The 18,109-nt window shown below is 41.3% G+C and overlaps 1 protein-coding gene across 1 annotated transcript in view; it reads right to left on the reverse strand.

The window, feature by feature from the left end:
• Positions 1–14,028, reverse strand: part of TNNT2 (troponin T2, cardiac type) — a gene marked incomplete at its 5' end in the record, with an annotated part of 83,384 nt that extends 69,356 nt beyond the window's left edge. The window contains 2 exons of the mRNA XM_082246787.1: positions 3,565–3,587; positions 13,994–14,028. Of these exons, the coding sequence (XP_082102913.1) occupies positions 3,565–3,587; positions 13,994–14,028 (58 nt within the window). The remainder of the gene's footprint in view (positions 1–3,564; positions 3,588–13,993) is intronic.
• Positions 14,029–18,109: the final 4,081 nt, after the last annotated feature.

Consider the following 18,109-nt stretch of genomic DNA (forward strand, 5'->3'; position numbering starts at 1 on the left):
GAAAAATGTTTTGCCTTTACTTCAACTTTAAGCAGGAGAGACTTTATCATTGACATTATTTATGGTTAATTGTTTATTATTTTTTTATTTTTTTTTTATATGATTTGTACTAGCACAACTGTATCATTACAGTGAAACATAGCGAACTGTGTATGAATACCTGAGTAGTTTATCTAGACATACATATCAATATTAAATATGAAATTTAATTAAGAAATGTAGATATTATGATCACAATCACCTAAAGATGAAAATAGTGTGGACAATAATTTGAAGAACTATAAATGCACAGTATGGTATTTTTTAATTTCGTATTGTAAAAGGTGGAGCAGCTATTTCTTTTGGGTTGAGGTCAGGACTCTGTGCAGGTCAGTCACATTCCTCCCCCCTAAACTTGCTCATCCATGTCTTTATGGCCCTTGCTTTGTGCACTTGTGCGCAGTCATCTTGAAACAGGAAGGGGTCATTTCCAAACTATTACCACAAAGTTGGGAGCATGAAATTGTCCAAATTGTCTTGGTATGCTGAAGTCTTAAGATTTCCCTTCATTGGAACTAAGGGGCCAAGCCCAACCCCTGAAAAACAACCCCACACCATATCCCCCCCCCCCCCTCCAGCAAATGATTTGGACCAGTGCACAAAGCCAGGTCCATAAAAACATGGATAAGAGAGTTTGGGGTGGAGGAACTTGACTGGTTTTTTGGGATGAATTAGAGCGGAGACTGAGAGCCAGGCCTTCTCATCCAACATCAGTGCCTGACCTCACAAATGTGCTGCTGGAAGAATGGTCAAAATTTCCCAAATACACACTCCTAAACCCTGTGGACAGCCTTTCCAGAAGAGTTGAAGCTGTTATAGCTGCAAGGGGTTGGCCAACTCAATATTGAACCCTACAGACTAAGACTGGGATGCCATTAAAGTTCATGCGTATGAAAAAGCAGGCATCCCAATACTTTTGGTAATATAGTGTATGTACAGTGCCTTGCGAAAGTATTCGGCCCCCTTGAACTTTGCGACCTTTTGCCACATTTCAGGCTTCAAACATAAAGATATAAAACTGTATATTTTTGGGAAGAATCAACAACAAGTGGGACACAATCATGAAGTGGAACGAAATTTATTGGATATTTTAAACTTTGCTAACAAATAAAAAACTGAAAAATTGGGCGTGCAAAATTATTCAGCCCCTTTACTTTCAGTGCAGCAAACTCTCTCCAGGAGTTCAGTGAGGATCTCTGAATGATCCAATGTTGACCTAAATGACTAATGATGATAAATAGAATACACCTGTGTGTAATCAAGTCTCCGTATAAATGCACCTGCACTGTGATAGTCTCAGAGGTCCGTTTAAAGCGCAGAGAGCATCATGAAGAACAAAGGAACACACCAGGCAGGTCCGAGATGCTGTTGTGGAGAAGTTTAAAGCCGGATTTGGATACAAAAAGATTTCCCAAGCTTTAAACATCCTAAGGAGCACTGTGCAAGCGATAATATTGAAATGGAAGGAGTATCAGACCACTGCAAATCTACGAAGACCTGGCCGTCCCTCTAAACTTTCAGCTCATACAAGGAGAAGACTGATCAGAGATGCAGCCAAGAGGCCCATGATCACTCTGGATGAACTGCAGAGATCTACAGCTGAGGTGGGAGACTCTGTCCATAGGACAACAACAATCAGTCGTATACTGCACAAATCTGGCCTTTATGGAAGAGTGGCAAGAAGAAAGCTATTTCTTAAAGATATCCATAAAAAGTGTTGTTTAAAGTTTGCCACAAGCCACCTGGGAGACACACCAAACATGTGGAAGAAGGTGCTCTGGTCAGATGAAACCAAAATCAAACTTTTTGGCAACAATGCAAAACGTTATGTTTGGCGTAAAAGCAACACAGCTCATCACCCTGAACACACCATCCCCACTGTCAACCATGGTGGTGGCAGCATCATGGTTTGGGCCTGCTTTTCTTCAGCAGGGACAGGGAAGATGGTTAAAATTGATGGGAAGATGGATGGAGTCTGCAAAAGACCTGAGACTGGGACGGAGATTTGTCTTCCAACAAGACAATGATCCAAAACATAAAGAAAAATCTACAATGGAATGGTTCACAAATAAACATATCCAGGTGTTAGAATGGCCAAGTCAAAGTCCAGACCTGAATCCAATCGAGAATCTGTGGAAAGAACTGAAAACTGCTGTTCACAAACGCTCTCCATCCAACCTCACTGAGCTCGAGCTGTTTTGCAAGGAGGAATGGGCAAAAATTTCAGTCTCTCGATGTGCAAAACTGATAGAGACATACCCCAAGCGACTTACAGCTGTAATCGCAGCAAAAGGTGGCGCAACAAAATATTAACTTAAGGGGGCTGAATAATTTTGCACGCCCAATTTTTCAGTTTTTTATTTGTTAAAAAAGTTTGAAATAAATAAATTTCGTTCCACATCATGATTGTGTCCCACTTGTTGTTGATTCTTCACAAAAAATTACAGTTTTATATTTTTATGTTTGAAGCCTGAAATGTGGCAAAAGGTCGAAAAGTTCAAGGGGGCCGAATACTTTCGCAAGGCACTGTGTAGATATATTTATAATATATATATATATATATATATATATATATATATATATATATACATATACATATACATATACACACCAAAACAACAATACATGGTTATATCTTTGTTGACTAGTCAGCCAAATCAGTATAGTATTGGCTCAAATTGGGGTGGGAATTAAAAATAGGGATGTTTTCATAAATAATGTTGTTATTTGGTGACATTCAAAAAAAGCAAGTCATTTTTCTTCTATGGCATTCTTATAGGAGAGGAAGCGATGAAAAAATCTGTGAAAAATGAAGGAAAAAAGCCTGAAAAAAACACACAGTCCTCTCATGTAAAAACTGGAAAGCTGTAATACAAGAATTATATTAAATATATTTTCATTTTTCAAATACATGCTAAAATCTGTATTTTTGGCTGTTAAATATGATATATTTTCTGAATGCAGAAATGTAGAATAAAAAGATAATTAGTGCCCCGCTCTCTGTGTCACATGCCACAGTAAGCGGCTTGCTATGGAGGCACTTGGCAATGGGGAGGTGCCAAGAGCACCGCTGAGGGACAGAGAAGAGGAGGATCGGGGCTGCTCTGTGCAAAACCACAAAACTGCAAAACCACTCGTGTCCCTGGCTGGAGCTCCTGGCCCTTCCCTTCTGTTAAATGCCCCCACAGTAAGCAGCTTGCTATGTGGGCACCCGAGCTGAGCTGCAGCTCCATGTATCCATTCAGACACAAGGCTGTCGTTAGGCCCCGCCCCCTCTCTCTTCTGATTGGCTAACTGAGTTTGATTGACGGCAGTGGGAGCCAATGGCGCTGATGCTGTGTCTCAGCCAATCAGGGGAGAGAGTCCTGGACGGCTGAAGCATTCGTGGACATCGCTTGATATAGAGGGGGCTCAGGTAAGTATTGGGGGGAGGCTGATAGAATGCATTAAGATAATAAAACCTTCTGACTTTACAATCCCTGTAAGGTAAAATTTGACACAAATTAAAAAAAAAAATGCAATTACCTTCTTCTTCTTCCTCCTCTTCTCTGTAACAAATAATAAGGACAGCATATTAAAACATAGCTCTCATTTACTACCTATACCTGCAGCAAATGAGTGAAAATATAATTGTAAAACAGTGTTAATAAAAACGTGCTCGACACCTATAGATTTAATAGCAATAGGTGAGTTGTGGCATTTTTATATTGTGACCCCAAGGTATTACCTCTCCTCAAATTGTTGCCTGGCCCTCCTGCTGACTCTCTTACTTCAATTTTTGGATTATTGACCTGGAGCAGTTATGCAATCATACAGACAAGGATTTCTGACTTTACTTTGACTTGCTTCATCTGCATAATTGTTCCAGGTCCATGACTTTGAAGATAAAGTGGAACTTCACCCAAAAGGGGAAGTTCTGCTTGTTTGCCCCCCCCCCTCTGCTTTTTGGCAGTTTATTTTTTTTTTGGGGGGGGGGGGGTGGGTACCTAGTATTGACCGGAAAGTAAAGTAATCTGCTCCCAATTACTTTTTTAGATTACTGATTCATTTCCCATGAAGGGAATCTTCTCAGTTCATAGCGGCTGTGTCCTGGGTGGGGGCACTGCCAACTTGATTATCAAAGCCGCTATTCCACTTAGTGAAGGTTCTGGTTCTCTTATTTTTCTGCAGGTTTAGCACAATATCTTGTTTTGGGAGGGCCATTTCTCACCCCCCCCCAAAAAAAAAGAGGGCTACACATATATGTGTATGGGAAGATTTTGTTTTTAACCACTTGCCGACTGCCGCACGACTATTTACGTCGGCAGTCAGCCCCTCACATGCAAAGCGATGTAGGGCTACGTCGCTTTGCCCGGCGGACTCCCCCGCGCGTGTGCCCGACGGACCCGATGTCCCGTGACAGCGGGAGAAAGGCAGGCGGCTAATGTAAACAAAGCCGCCTGTCAGTCTCCCCTGTGTAAGAATGGTGATCAAACGGTTCTACTATGTAGGACCGTTGATCACTGTTCTTACACATCAAGCCACAGCCAATCACAGTTATAATCACGCCCCTAGGACACACTTAACCCCTCCCTCTCCAATACAGTTAACTCCTTCACTAGTAAAGTTAACCCCTTCCCTGCCAGTGTCATTTTTACAGTAACAGTGCATATGTATAGCACTGATTACTGTAGTAATGTCCCTGGTAACCCCAAAAGTGTCAAAAATGTCAGTCAAGGGTCCGATCTGTCCGCCCCAATGTCGCAGTCCCGCAAAAAAAATCGCAAATCGCTGCCATTACGCGTAAAAAAAAAACAACAAAAATGACAAAAATCTTTCTCTTTGTTAGTAAACGCAATAACTTTTGCGCAAACCAATCAAAATAGGCTTTTTGTGATTTTTTTTTACCAAACATATGGTAAAAAAAAATTGACCTAAAATGTTAAAAAATTTTGATTTTTACATTTTTTTTGGGAATTTAATTTAAAAAAATGTGAAAAATATTGTTATTTTTGCAAAATTGACGCTCTTTTTTTGTTTATAGCGCATGATCAAAAAACCGCACAGGTGATCAAATACCACCAAAAGAAAGCTCTGTTTGTGGGAAAAAAAGGACGTCAAATTTGTTTAGGTACAGCGTCGCACAACCGCGCAATTGTCCGTTAAAGTCACGCAGTGCCGAATCGCAAAATACCCCCTGGTCAGGAAGGGGGTAAAATCTTCGGGGCTTAAGTGGTTAAATTAATGGTCTGGTGACAAGGTCTCTTTAATATATTCTTGTTTCTAACTGACACTCATTGCATTGTAGAATACTTTGGCAGTTCCCAAACTCTGGGACCTTTAGGATTTAAATTCCAACCAGTTTCTATAATGGTTTCTTTTCTGCACTTATTGCATTGTAGAATACTTTGACAGTTTCCAAACTCAGGGACCTTTAGGATTTAAATTCCAACCAGTTTCTATAATGTTTTTTTTTTTCAAATATTTTATTTAGGAAGTCAGAAACAGCAGAAAAACATTGACACAGTAAGCAGACAATATCAACGTACAGTGCTTAAACACCAAAAAATAGGAACTTGAACACAATGGCAATAAACAAAGTGAAAAAAGGCAGTATGGGTCAAAGACAAGCCAGGAAAGCCATATAAATTACATCTACAGAATATGAACATAATTAGCTACAAACATATTAAGAAAGGAGCTGGGTGTCTAGGACAAGCCAGTAAAACCACGCAGGTCACGATAACATAGGGTGTACGCCAGGCCCTATGGCGTCTGAGCATCCATTAATGAGCTAGTCAGGTCGTAAGCAATTCCAACTGTCCCGACTATAGTTTTAAATTTCTATAATGTTTAGCTCTGGTTTGCACCCTCATGCTATCTCTGCCTCACATTTCACCAGTAATGGGCAGCATCACAGACCAATACTGAGACATAAGAAGGAATGGACCAGAGCCATTAATAGCTGGTTGCTATTAGAATATTAGAGCTTTCCTTGATTTAGGACTCCTTTGGAGCACTGGAAGGAAGTGGAGTGTTGTGTCTCACCTATGATGTATTTTTCTTTTGTAACATTGAACTGCATTATGTTATTGATGCTCTAAAGCAGGCATGTCCAACCTGCGGCCCGGGGGCCACATGCAGCCCGGAACCACAGGCAATGCGGCCCACTGCCCCCTGACAATTTTTTTTTTGCTGGGGAGGAAGGAAGGCGGGTTGGGGGCACGGCCACAGCGGCTTCCAGCTAACTGTAGGCAGAGGCTGCCTCAAAAGGGATCATCCTCTAGTTGTGTTGAATTAGTGCTGGGGGGGGGGCGCAACAGTGAGGGAAGGGCGCGGCGGAGTTTTATTACTTAAATACCTTAACTATAGTATATATTTTATATGCGGCCCGAGAAAATTTCTTTACACTCAATGTGGCCCAGAGAAGCCAAAAGGTTGGACACCCATGCTCTAAAGTAAACTGACACCCACTGGTAATTCAGCATCACTACATTTTGTGTATCTTTATATTTGGTATCTCCTGTTCTCCCCTCCTACAGAATGGAGGACAAACTGCACCTGCCTACAAGTGACTGACAATTGCTCCAGAGTTGTCAATCACGGCTGCGGAAGAGAGGCATGACTTTGGCTCTGTGCCCCTCTTGCACTGCCTTTGTGTCTGGCACTGTGAATGTCTCCACATAACACAATGGGAGCACGCACATAGAGAAGACTCGTGCCACGCAGGACTCTTAGGCTTTGGAAAGGCACAGAGGGTACCAACATAATGGGAATCTGGCAGTGCAACTAGAGATTAGAGAACTGTTTGAGAATGAAGCTCATGGAAGAAAAATTAAGAGAAGAAAAAGGCAAAGCATGTAAATTCTGTTATTAATATCTCATAAAAAAAATACTCTAATATCACTTTAAGCTGCCAATGGTTGCACCATGTCAGCACGTCCGCACAGACTGGTTCTAAGGAAGTATGTCATTGCATAGATTGACCTTTGAAACAGAACATAAAGCAAAGACATATACAATGTAGCGTAAGTGGCAGTTTACTTTTTATTTCATTTTTACAGGTTTGCTTTAAGCGTTGATAAGCCAACTATTTTTTCCTAGTAATCTGCAGTGAGAGGTGGCACATAACCTGTAAGCACATTTTTTTAAACACATTTTGAAGTTTTAGCAGCAGGTGCCAAAACGCTGTCAGCACTTGGGAGTAGAGGTTACTGATACCTGCCACTAAATAAAAATAGAATACAAAAAAAATAAAAAAGGATATTGTTTTCAGCTGACAATCAGCTAGATGACTATCTTGAGCATTGAATTGCTGGTAAAAAAAGCCAATGTCATAGTTAGGCCCATGCAAGAATGTGAATATATTCAGTCTTGAAGTGGAGCTAAACCCATCTATCAATTAAAGGATAAATGGTTGCCACTTCTTTTTTCCACACTGGAATCCACCAACACAGAAAAAAATTGCAAGCCAATTATATTATTCTCTCTACACCTAAAATAATCCTATTCTAATCTAGGTATGAAGGTGGAAGTGATGTCACTATGACATCACTCCTCCTTATAGCAAACCTGAAGTTGTCTGACTTTCTGTCTAAAAGAAAATCTTCTATCCTTTTAAATGTAGGCCTTTGTAGCACTTTTAGGAAAGAGGTCATAGAACTCATAGCCTTTATTCCAATCTTCCATGAGGCATTGGTGTTAGGGTGCCGAAGGTCGCATAAGAAAAATTTCTCTGCACCCTAAAGAAGTGCCTCACCCAACCTGAAAGTCTTAAATTCCCGCAAGGTAGGATTAGCCCTGTGAATAAACCAGATCATCAGGATGCAATGGATGACACCACTCCCTTTGGCTAAATTGTCTATAAATGCACGCTGAAAATGAGCTGAATGCACAGCAAATAGTAAAATCTCAGCCAAAATGATTAGTCACAAATGACAAAATAAATTATATTCTGAGAATTCTACTCATAAACAGATGGTACGGTGGCAGCATGCCAAACTATGTACATTGCCGATGATGCCTCTGATTCACCGCTTTATCTCACAGACTTTCTCACAATGAAAGAGAAAATATTGGGTGGGGTAGGAGACATGCTGAAAGAGGAAGGTGTGGGACAGTAGACATGGGCATGATATAGGTGTGAGCATTGCTGACAAAGACCTTGAAACTGAGAGGTTAACTCCTTAATCTCTAAAAAATAAATCATAGCTGTGCCGCAGACATTAAATACATTACAGACTATTGCCAGCTGCAGATATTCCAGACCATACCAAGCAAATCCGTGCAAGTCCCATGTTCCAGGGTGAACTATATTAAAGTGGAATACCATCCAATACATAATGGTTTTAGATAAAGGGGGAAGTTTTGAACTTCAATCCCTGTGGCCCAACTGACCAGATTTTCCTCACTTCCTGCAGGTGATGACACTCTCATTCACATAGGGCATTTAAATGCCACTTTTATGGCCCTCCAGTTGTTCAGGAACTACAATTCCCATCATGCTTAGTCATGTCTGTGAATGCCAGAGTTTTCCAATGCCTCATGGGTTGTGTAGTTTCCGCAACAGCTGGAGGGCCGTCATTTGAGGATCCCTGCTCTATAGGGTTGATTTACTAAAGGCAAATAGACTGTGCATTTTGCAAAGTGCAGTTGGTCCAGATCTTTGTAAACGAGGTAAGGCTTCACTTCGCAAAGAATACCCAATCATATATAAAAAAAAAAAAGCATTTTTGCTTGATCATGATTGGATGATGGGAGTCAGCAGAGCTCTCCCTCATTTACTAAGCTCTGGAGCAATTGCATTTGCAGAGTGCAACTGCACTTTGTAAAATGCCCCGTCTTTTTGCCTTTAGTAAATCAACCCCCTATGTGTCCATACACACATAGGTATATACACCGTTCCCCACAAACGCTTACTGTACAAACTTAGGAAGGTAGGTATGGATTATAAGGTGAGTACCTGGATAGAGAACTGGCTCCAGGGGAGAGTCCAGAGGGTGGTGATTAATGGGGAGTACTCTGATTGGGCGGGTGTGGAAAGTGGGGTCCCCCAGGGTTCTGTCCTGGGACCAATCCTGTTTAATTTATTCATAAATGATCTAGAGGAGGGGATATCTAGTACAATCTCAGTATTTGCAGATGATACTAAATTAGGCATGCCAATATCTTCTATGCAGGATGTGGAAATCTTGCAAGCAGACCTGAACAAAATAACGGGGTGGGCAACTACATGGCAGATGAGATTTAATGTAGAAAAATGTAAAGTAATGCACTTGGGGGCCAGTAACCAGAAAGCAAGCTACTCACTTGGGGGGGAACCTCTGGGTGAGTCTAGGATGGAAAGGGACCTGGGGGTACTGGTAGACAACAGGCTTGGCAGTGGCATGCAATGCCAAGCCGCTGCAAGCAAAGCCAACAGAATACTGGGTTGTATAAAAAAGGGGATTCACTCCAGAAATAAAGAGATTATTCTTCCACTCTACAAAACTCTGGTCCGGCCACATCTGGAGTATGCTGTCCAGTTCTGGGCACCGGTCCTCAGGAAAGATGTGCTGGAACTGGAGAAAGTCCAGAGAAGGGCAACAAAAATAATTAGGGGAATGGAGGACATCAGCTATGAGGAAAGACTACAAGCACTGAACTTATTCTCTCTGGAGAAGAGACGATTGAGGGGGGATATGATATCAATGTACAAATACTGTACTGGCGACCCTAGCATAAGGAACAAACTATTCAGAGTAAGGGAATACAATAAGACACGTGGCCACTCACTAAAACTTGAGGAAAGGCGGTTTAACCTTAAAGTGCGTAAGGGGTTCTTCACTGTAAGAGCGGTAAGGATGTGGAATTCTCTTCCGCAAGCAGTCGTATCAGCGGGGAGCCTTGATAGTTTCAAAAAACTATTGGATGGACACCTTAAAGACCACAACATACAGGGGTATACAATGTACGGTTAAAAGCAAACACACACACACATCATAGGTTGAACTGGATGGACTTGTGTCTTTTTTCAGCCTCACTAACTATGTAACTATGTAACTATGTAACTATGTATTTACAGGCGTTTATTCAGGGATATTTAGAGATGGAAAAAAAAACACACTTAGCGCTAGATTCGTTTAGCGCTTGGGCATTCATTCCTTCCAATGACCACAATAAATGAATATTTTGGCCAATGGAATGAATGAACGTCCAAGCGCTTGATGCACGTTTGGGCGCATTTTTAATCCTGCTTTTTCCTTCCCTGGATGTCCTGTGTGCATAGGGACCAAGGGTGAGGACAGATGGGTGATGCCAATGCCAATGATAAACAGTAATTTGTATCTATTGATTTATTGGCTATAGTTGCTTACAATTTGTCTCTAAGAAGCAATTCTTTTGCAGCTACTGGTTAAATTTGTTAAACTAGTGCTGCATACTAGTGCTGCATGATTGGGTTGGCATGCTCTGATACAAATTGCTCCCCATCAGCAGTGTGTATCTAAGCCCTAGAGCAGTGATGGCTAACCTTGGCACCCCAGATGTATTGGAACTACATTTCCCATGATGCTCATGCACTGTGCAATGTAGTTGAGCATCATGGGAAATATAGTTTGAAAACATCTGGAGTGCCAAGGTTTGCCATCACTGCCGTAGAGTTATATGTTGACTGTCGGTGGTGAGCTTGACATGAAATGCTGAACAAACTCCATTGCTGAGCTACAAGTCACTGTAAAACGAGTAAGTTAGAGATTCCATATGATTTAGCCAAGAAATTGCTTAAAAAAATATGGATCTGCCAATAGATCACCCATCTGACATGCCCATAAGAGGGATAAAGAGCTTGAAAGAAGGTTAGAATCATTACCAACTTTTTATTACTGTTTGTGTCCCCATTGGAGAGTTCACCCTTCTTCCTGCTCTAGTGGCAACACTGTAAACAGGACAGAAAGTGAAGCAAAATCTAGCAAATGAGGCTACAAACAGCAATAAAAATATGATGGAGGTTCTAAACTGGCATGAAATATTTGGAAATGAAAAAAAAATCTTCTGTTACTTCGAGTAACCGATCAGCTTCATTCATTTTACTTTTAAACCTGGTTTGTAAAAATGATAGAAACCAATTGGTTGCTATTGAAAAGAAGAAAATGTACGATTAGTACATTTTTTTATACATAAGACCCAAAATGAATAGCTTCTGTTTTCATTACCAAGACAGCGGCCAGAAAAACTTGGCATCTAAAAAAGCAAACACCTCTATCTTTCTACAGCCTCAAAGCCGCTGAAGATTGACAATGAAACTGGCTGGCTACACACATTTCAGATATTGTCTAATCTCTGTACAATCGCCTTTAGATTTCCGAACAAGAATATATTGCAAATGGTTTGTTTAACCCCTCTGTGACTGGGGCTCTTTCATACCTTTGTGTACGCAGTTAATTTTACAATTTTGTAGTGTACAGATTAAATTGGTAACAATTGTTGTAACAAAAAAAAAAAAAGTTTTATGAGGATCTATGATAGATTTGCATTTCATTTGGGAACATACAATCAAAAAAATATTTGGTTCATTTTGTAAATCAGGTAACTACTGAAAAAAAAATGAAATATTTTGTGCTGCTTAGATACAGCTCTATTTCTATTTGTTCTGACTGCAGAGATACCAAACAAATCTAAAATAAAGTACCCAGACTTTATCTAAAGATAACACTACAGTAGAACGGAGGGGAATGTATTACATAAATCATTTTATTTTATTTTTTGTTAGTGCTTAACAATGCTCCATGCGCTATGGAACAATAATGTATAGTACATTGGTATGTCTCCCTCTGCTGTCAAAGAGAAAGACAGCACAGGCAAATATCTATCTTCAGAAAGGATAAAGATGTTGTTTTCCATAGGGTATTACAGTAAACTCCCCTCCATTGCGGGGGTTACGTTCCGGACCCAGCCGTGAAAAGTGAAAATCCGCGAAATAGAAAAACCCTATTAAAATGCATTGTAGGCATGTTTTTTTTACTGTCACTGTACGTGTAAAAGCATTTTAAGGTCTTTAAACACACACTTTAAAACAATAGAAACTCATTTAAACACATAAAAGATACTGAGAGACATAGCAAGAGCTATGGAAAACACAAAAATATTTCATTTTTAATGATTTATATAGTAAAATAACATTACAAAAAAAAACGCAATATTCCGGGACCGCAAAAACTGAACCGCGATGGGGCGGGGGATTACTGTATTGGCGCTAGGATGATTAGGTTTGATTTCAGTTGTGATTGGCGCATGATCAGACCATGTTATGTTATGAATACTTGCATTTACAATTTTTTGGAGTAGAGATTAGTCTGTGATGAAATAATCTATCTAGAATCTATCTAGAATAAGATTTGTGAACGTGCGAGAAAATTGTATAGACCCTTTCTGTAGAATGGAGACATCTCCAGGGATCGTAAAGATCTTTTGTGAAGAAGATGGTGTTTAATCCAGTTCTAGATGAGTGACCATTCTTGGAGGTGTCCATAAAAGGAACCAGTGGTGCTTTGCTTTGAGGTCCCCGCATAAGATGAGGTGTCCCTTCTGGATTTCCTTAGGACAAACTGTATTAATAGATTTCTTTATCATATGATCGCTCTTGCCCAAATGTCCTCATACTGTTTTAAAAAGGGCCTGTTTTTAATTCTTAAAAAGGGGGTCCAGTATACTTTCCATCATACTGTTGGGGGGGCAAACTGTAGCTAGCGTGAATAGAAAATAGTGCATTATTATTGGTGTTAGTAAGAGGAAAGGTGCCCCATTGCTGGTATCAGTCAGAGGATTGGTGCCCCATTTTTGGTGCCAGTGGGAGGAAGAATGCCCCATTCTTGGTGTCATTGGGAGGCATAGTGCCACATTATTGATGCCAGTGGGAGGAATAGTGCTTTTTGGGTGGTGTCAGTGGGAAAAATGGTGACCTATTGTCTGGGTCAGTGAAATAGGGGCCTATTGCTGGTGTCAGTGGGAGGAATAGTGCCCCACCCTTGTGTCAATGGGAAGAATGGTACCCCATCCTTGGGGTTAATAAGAGAAATAGTAGCACATCGCTGGTGTAATTGAAAGAAATAATGTCCTGGGGAAAATGTGCCTTATATTTGTTTTTTTGGGAAGAATGGTGACCATTCACTGGTGTCAGTAGAAGAAAATGCCATTGTTGGCATCAGTGAGTGGAATAATTCCCCATTATCAATGTTTATGAACTTCTGCTCTATCATCATTGTCATTGAGAAGAATGGTGCGCCATTGTTGGTGTCAGAGGAAGGAATAGTGCCCCACTGTTGGTGCCTCTGAAAGATATAGTAGCCCATTTAGGGTGAAAAGGTGTAGTTTGCCCATTGTTGGTGTCAGTGGGATTTGTTAGTGTTGTGGTCACTTTCCTTTGGTCGCTTTCCTACTGGCTGGATGAAGCCACAGCTGAAACTATGCAGGAATCGTCAGTCTGGAAATCACTCTTTCGGACAGTGCTGGCTTGGGTGTTCCAGCCCTCAGCATCCAATGTTACACTGCATACAGCACCACCAGCAAGCAACATGAAGGTCCAGCTTGTGGAGCTTTCTTATTGCATGGTCACATTAACATTAGGCAGGAGGTCAAAGTTTTAGGTCCGCTTCTTAACCAATCAGGAGCAGTTCTAACTGGTTGCAGGTTGCAAGATTACCAAGACCAAAGTTCTTAGAAACTAGGTAAGAGTTAGAATATGGGCAATTTCTAAATGTGCTTACATTTTCCGTAAACTCCAACTTGCTGCTACTGGGAGAGTGGGAGCTTTGTGTAATGTCCCCAATTAATTATGTCTCTGCTTACATAGTCTTAATAAAGCTTTTCCTGTTATTTCTGCCATAATAAATAACTGATGAAATAACATACCAACATGTTATAGTGTGATGGTCAATATATACTAGACATGCACTTTTACATTTAGTACATTCTAAAGCAAATAAAATAAAATACTTACTCGTATTCTTCTATTATTTCCTCTGTATCTGACATGATGAGAACAGGTACTGAAAGGATAAAAAAAACACAGATATGAAATAAGTACTGAATTTATAAATCAAAATAGTTTGTTTCTAGTTTCATTGTATTTTGCAGAAGAATGTTTAGCGATGCTCAATGCACAATGGTTGCCAGGGGACATTAGAAACAGATGGCTGAGCTGCAGTTTTTTCTTCTAAATGTGATAGGACATTTAATACTACTCTATTCACAGATAAACCATGCCTCTGTCCAAAAGTGGCTTTTTTTCTCCTTCATCCAGAGTAGAGCCACTCTAAGGCTTGATTCACGTGTTTGATCCATCAAAGTCTATGGAACCAAAAACCAGAAAAAGTCCCAGGCCCTTTCTATGTAATGCATATTAAAAAAGAATAGCGCACACATGCAAAAGAAATGACTATCAAATATGAAGACAATCCATAAATAAAAATTGGGATTTGGTCCCACCATATGGCCATATCGTGCTCAAGCCCACCACTACGTGGCCGGCACCAGAGATGGCCGCTTAAGCCTTTCACTCTGAGAGACAGGGAAGACTCTCCAGCGACTAAAGCCCGCTCGCGTCCGCATCCATCTGCGGTTTCACTCCACGGAATCCCGCCGAGCTCCAGCACGAGATGTCCCACAAGAGAAAGGACACTCACCGGCCGAAGAAGCTCACGGCCTTCTTCACCCGGTCGCCCCCCCCCCCCCCCCCACGGGATCCTGTGAGGCAAGATGACGCCGGCGCCGCTTCGGCCTTTCTCCACACGCAGCCGGCAGAGGATACCAGCGCATCTAGTGAGGTACTGTCACCATTATCCTCGCCTTCTTCCCCACCCAGACCGGAAGACTATTCCCCTGCTAAGGCCCGCATGAGACTGGAAATGCAGCCATCCTGTCTCCCCCTCAGCAGCCAGGCCTCCAGCCCTCTGTCAGCCCCCGCTCTCCAGGCATCCATAGCTGACTTCCCCACCACAGGTCAGCCTTTCCTGGACACAACCCTCAAAGATATGCTAATGACATTCCAAACCTCCCTGTTTCAGAACCTGACTACTTTATTTGGCAGAGTTGCATCTGATGTACAGGGGATGGATCGCAGGATCCATTCTGTGGAGACACGGATGGCTGAATGCACTGACACCATCAATGACATTATTGACACCTGCGATGAAGCCCACCACTACGTCAAAGTACCCGATTGTCAGTGTTTATGTAATGCACAGATGTGAATGTGACCCATAGGAGACCATGTTAAATGGACTGTAGTGGTTTTCTGCAAAATTGAAAATGCACTAAAAAATGCATAGGTGTGAACCAGGTCTCACCAGGATTTTTGCCGCAATTTGCATTTTTATGCTTTTCTTCTTTGTTGTTGGGCAGATTAACGTAAATTGCGGCAAAGTCACGCTACATGCTTTTCTGCAGCTTCTCCATTGAGGTCTATTGAACCAAAAACTAACCATTTTGTGTTTAAAAAGGTCCCTGAAAAAATGCAGAGGCACAAAAATGTATTGCTGTGAATGTGTTCCATTGGAATCCATGTTAAAAAAAATGTCCTGCGTTTCTGCAAAAAGAATTAAAAAATGCATTGGTGTGAATGGATCCTTATACAGGAAGTGTGCTACTGGCCAGACCTGGTGAAAATAAATGAAAAAAAGCTATAAAGAAAACAAATGCATCCACAACATTTAAGAAATGGTAAGCTTCAATATATTATATTTTTCGTTTTGGGTTTATTACTGCTTTAAGGAGAAAAAAAAAAAAGAAAAACAAGAAACCAATTCTTCAGAAATACTTCTGCTTTCTCATCTAGAGGCTGCTGTCAAAATAACAGACCAAAGATCATTTTGGATACTGCAACAAAATGTTGGCACATAAGCTGTCAGTTTTTACAGAAGGTAAACCTGTAATCGGAGAAATATGGAGCATGCCATTTACAACTTCTATTTAACAATGTTAAATGAATCTATTTAAAAAAAAAAAAAAAAACCCACGCTAATTGAAACCAAGCCTAAAACAATATTACCATTGCTGTTGTTCATAAATAACAACTGCTAAATCACAAACCACAGCGCAAAACAGTGCTAATAAAAACAATTGCATATAAATGAAAAATAGAAATCAGAATAAAAACAAGCAAGTGACAAATGAAAAATCATACAAATTTCCAAAACAAGCAAGTGGCAATTGAAAGTTCATAAAAGTTTCCAAAATGATCCAAGAAAGTGCTGTAGTGCCAAAAGACATCTAAATGATGTAGTGATTGTGAACTGTGCTTTTCACCCTTTTGTGCTTGAACTTACCAGATGTTATGGACCCCTTAGCAATATTGCATGTGGGTCTATCAGGCTGAGCCTGGTGACAGGGAAGATGTCACAGAGTAAGACTTTGAAAATGCCCTATGGGAGTGGGTAAACGCGTTGGCATAGCTTCCGGTTCCTCAGTTGCGTCACGTCCAGTCAATGGTTTAACTCACGTGGAGGTTTTCGAATCAAGCCAACCATGCTAGTACAGAATATGGGTGACGGATTGACTGTCCTGCATATTATTGTTTTTTATCAATAAACAAGAACATACTACACTATTTGGATTCTTTCTTCTCCATATATGAGCAATAAACTATCACAGGATACACAGGATGTAACATCTTCACTGTTACCAGACTCAGTCTGATAGACCCACATGCAATATTGCTAAGGGGTCAACAACATCTGGTAAGTTCAAGCACAAGTGGGTGAAGTGCACAGTTCACTGCATGATCATTTAGAAGTCTTTTGGCACTACAGCAATTTCTTGGATCATTTTGGAAACTTTTATGAACTTTCCCTTGCCATTTGCTTGTTTTTATGCAGATTTATAGTTTCCATTTATTTGCAAATTGTTTTTCTTGGCACTGTTTTGTGCTGTGGTTTGTGATTTAGCAATGTTAAATGATTGGCTGTTACTCTGACCCACTGATTCATTATTTCCTTATCTCAGTCACAAAAAGTGACAAAAAGTGAGCATGGCAGCCAGGTGGTTAGCATTTCAGGAGGAAAAGCAACCAATGGCAGTCACCATGTAGGTTATGACCTATTTAAGAAAACAAAGAACTTATACGCAAGGCATTTACAAAGATGAAATCTGTAATGATAACAACACAGAAACTGGGTTGGAACTTCTGCTCATTTGTCCCCCCCCCCTCTGGTGCCACATTTGGCACCTTTCAGGGCGGAGGGGGGAAGGGTACCTGTTTTTAACAGGTACCCTTCCCCACTTCCGGGAGAAGGCGCTGCGGCGCCGTCCCTCAGAAGTTTGGCCCCCTCCTCCTTCCCCCGCCGCCAAGCCAATCCAATCCAAATGCGCAGCGCGCTTTGCTCATGCGCAGTAGGGGCCCTCCCATGAAGCCGCAAGGCTTCAATGTCGGGTTCCCTTACCGGCAATGGCGGCGGCAGCACCCGACAGCCGATGGAAACATCAGCTGCGGTACCAACATCGCTGGACTCCAGGACAGGTTAGTGTCCTAATATTAAAAGTCAGCAGCTACAGTATGTATAGCTGCTGACTTTTAATTTTTGGAGGGTGGGGGGTGGAACTTCGCAGAACTCTGAAGGCCCGTACACACGTACCGATCGTCGGCATACAAACGTCGGTGGACGAAGGATCTGCCGATTGTACGTGTGTTAGTATGGTGCCTCCGACAGATGTCTGCGCACAATCCGCGGACAAAAGTCTTTCGTGCAAACATGAAAATATTTGTATGCCGACACCAGAACGGACGATTGTTCGCCTGTCAGTACACAATTCGGCCGACAGACCGCAGATTTGCAAGACTGGGCATGCTCAGAAAATAGAAAACACAGGGAAAGTTAACCATTACATGACATCACTTCTGCAGTCGGCGGACAAAATTCTTGTGCTGTCCTTGTGCTGTCTTTGCACTTTTCAGCAGACACCGACATCCCGGGGAGAAAAGAGGAACATTTGTAAGCCGACCATCGGTACGTGTGTACGGGGCTTGAGTCTCACAGAATCGCAAAGAAATCACATTGTTTTCAGTGGTGCCTGTTCACATCAATGCACAACCCGATTTTGGAAAAGGTTCCTGTACTAC

The sequence above is a fragment of the Pelophylax lessonae genome (genome assembly GCF_965119305.1).
Source record: "Pelophylax lessonae genome assembly, chromosome: 2".
Taxonomy (NCBI): Eukaryota; Metazoa; Chordata; class Amphibia; order Anura; family Ranidae; genus Pelophylax; species Pelophylax lessonae.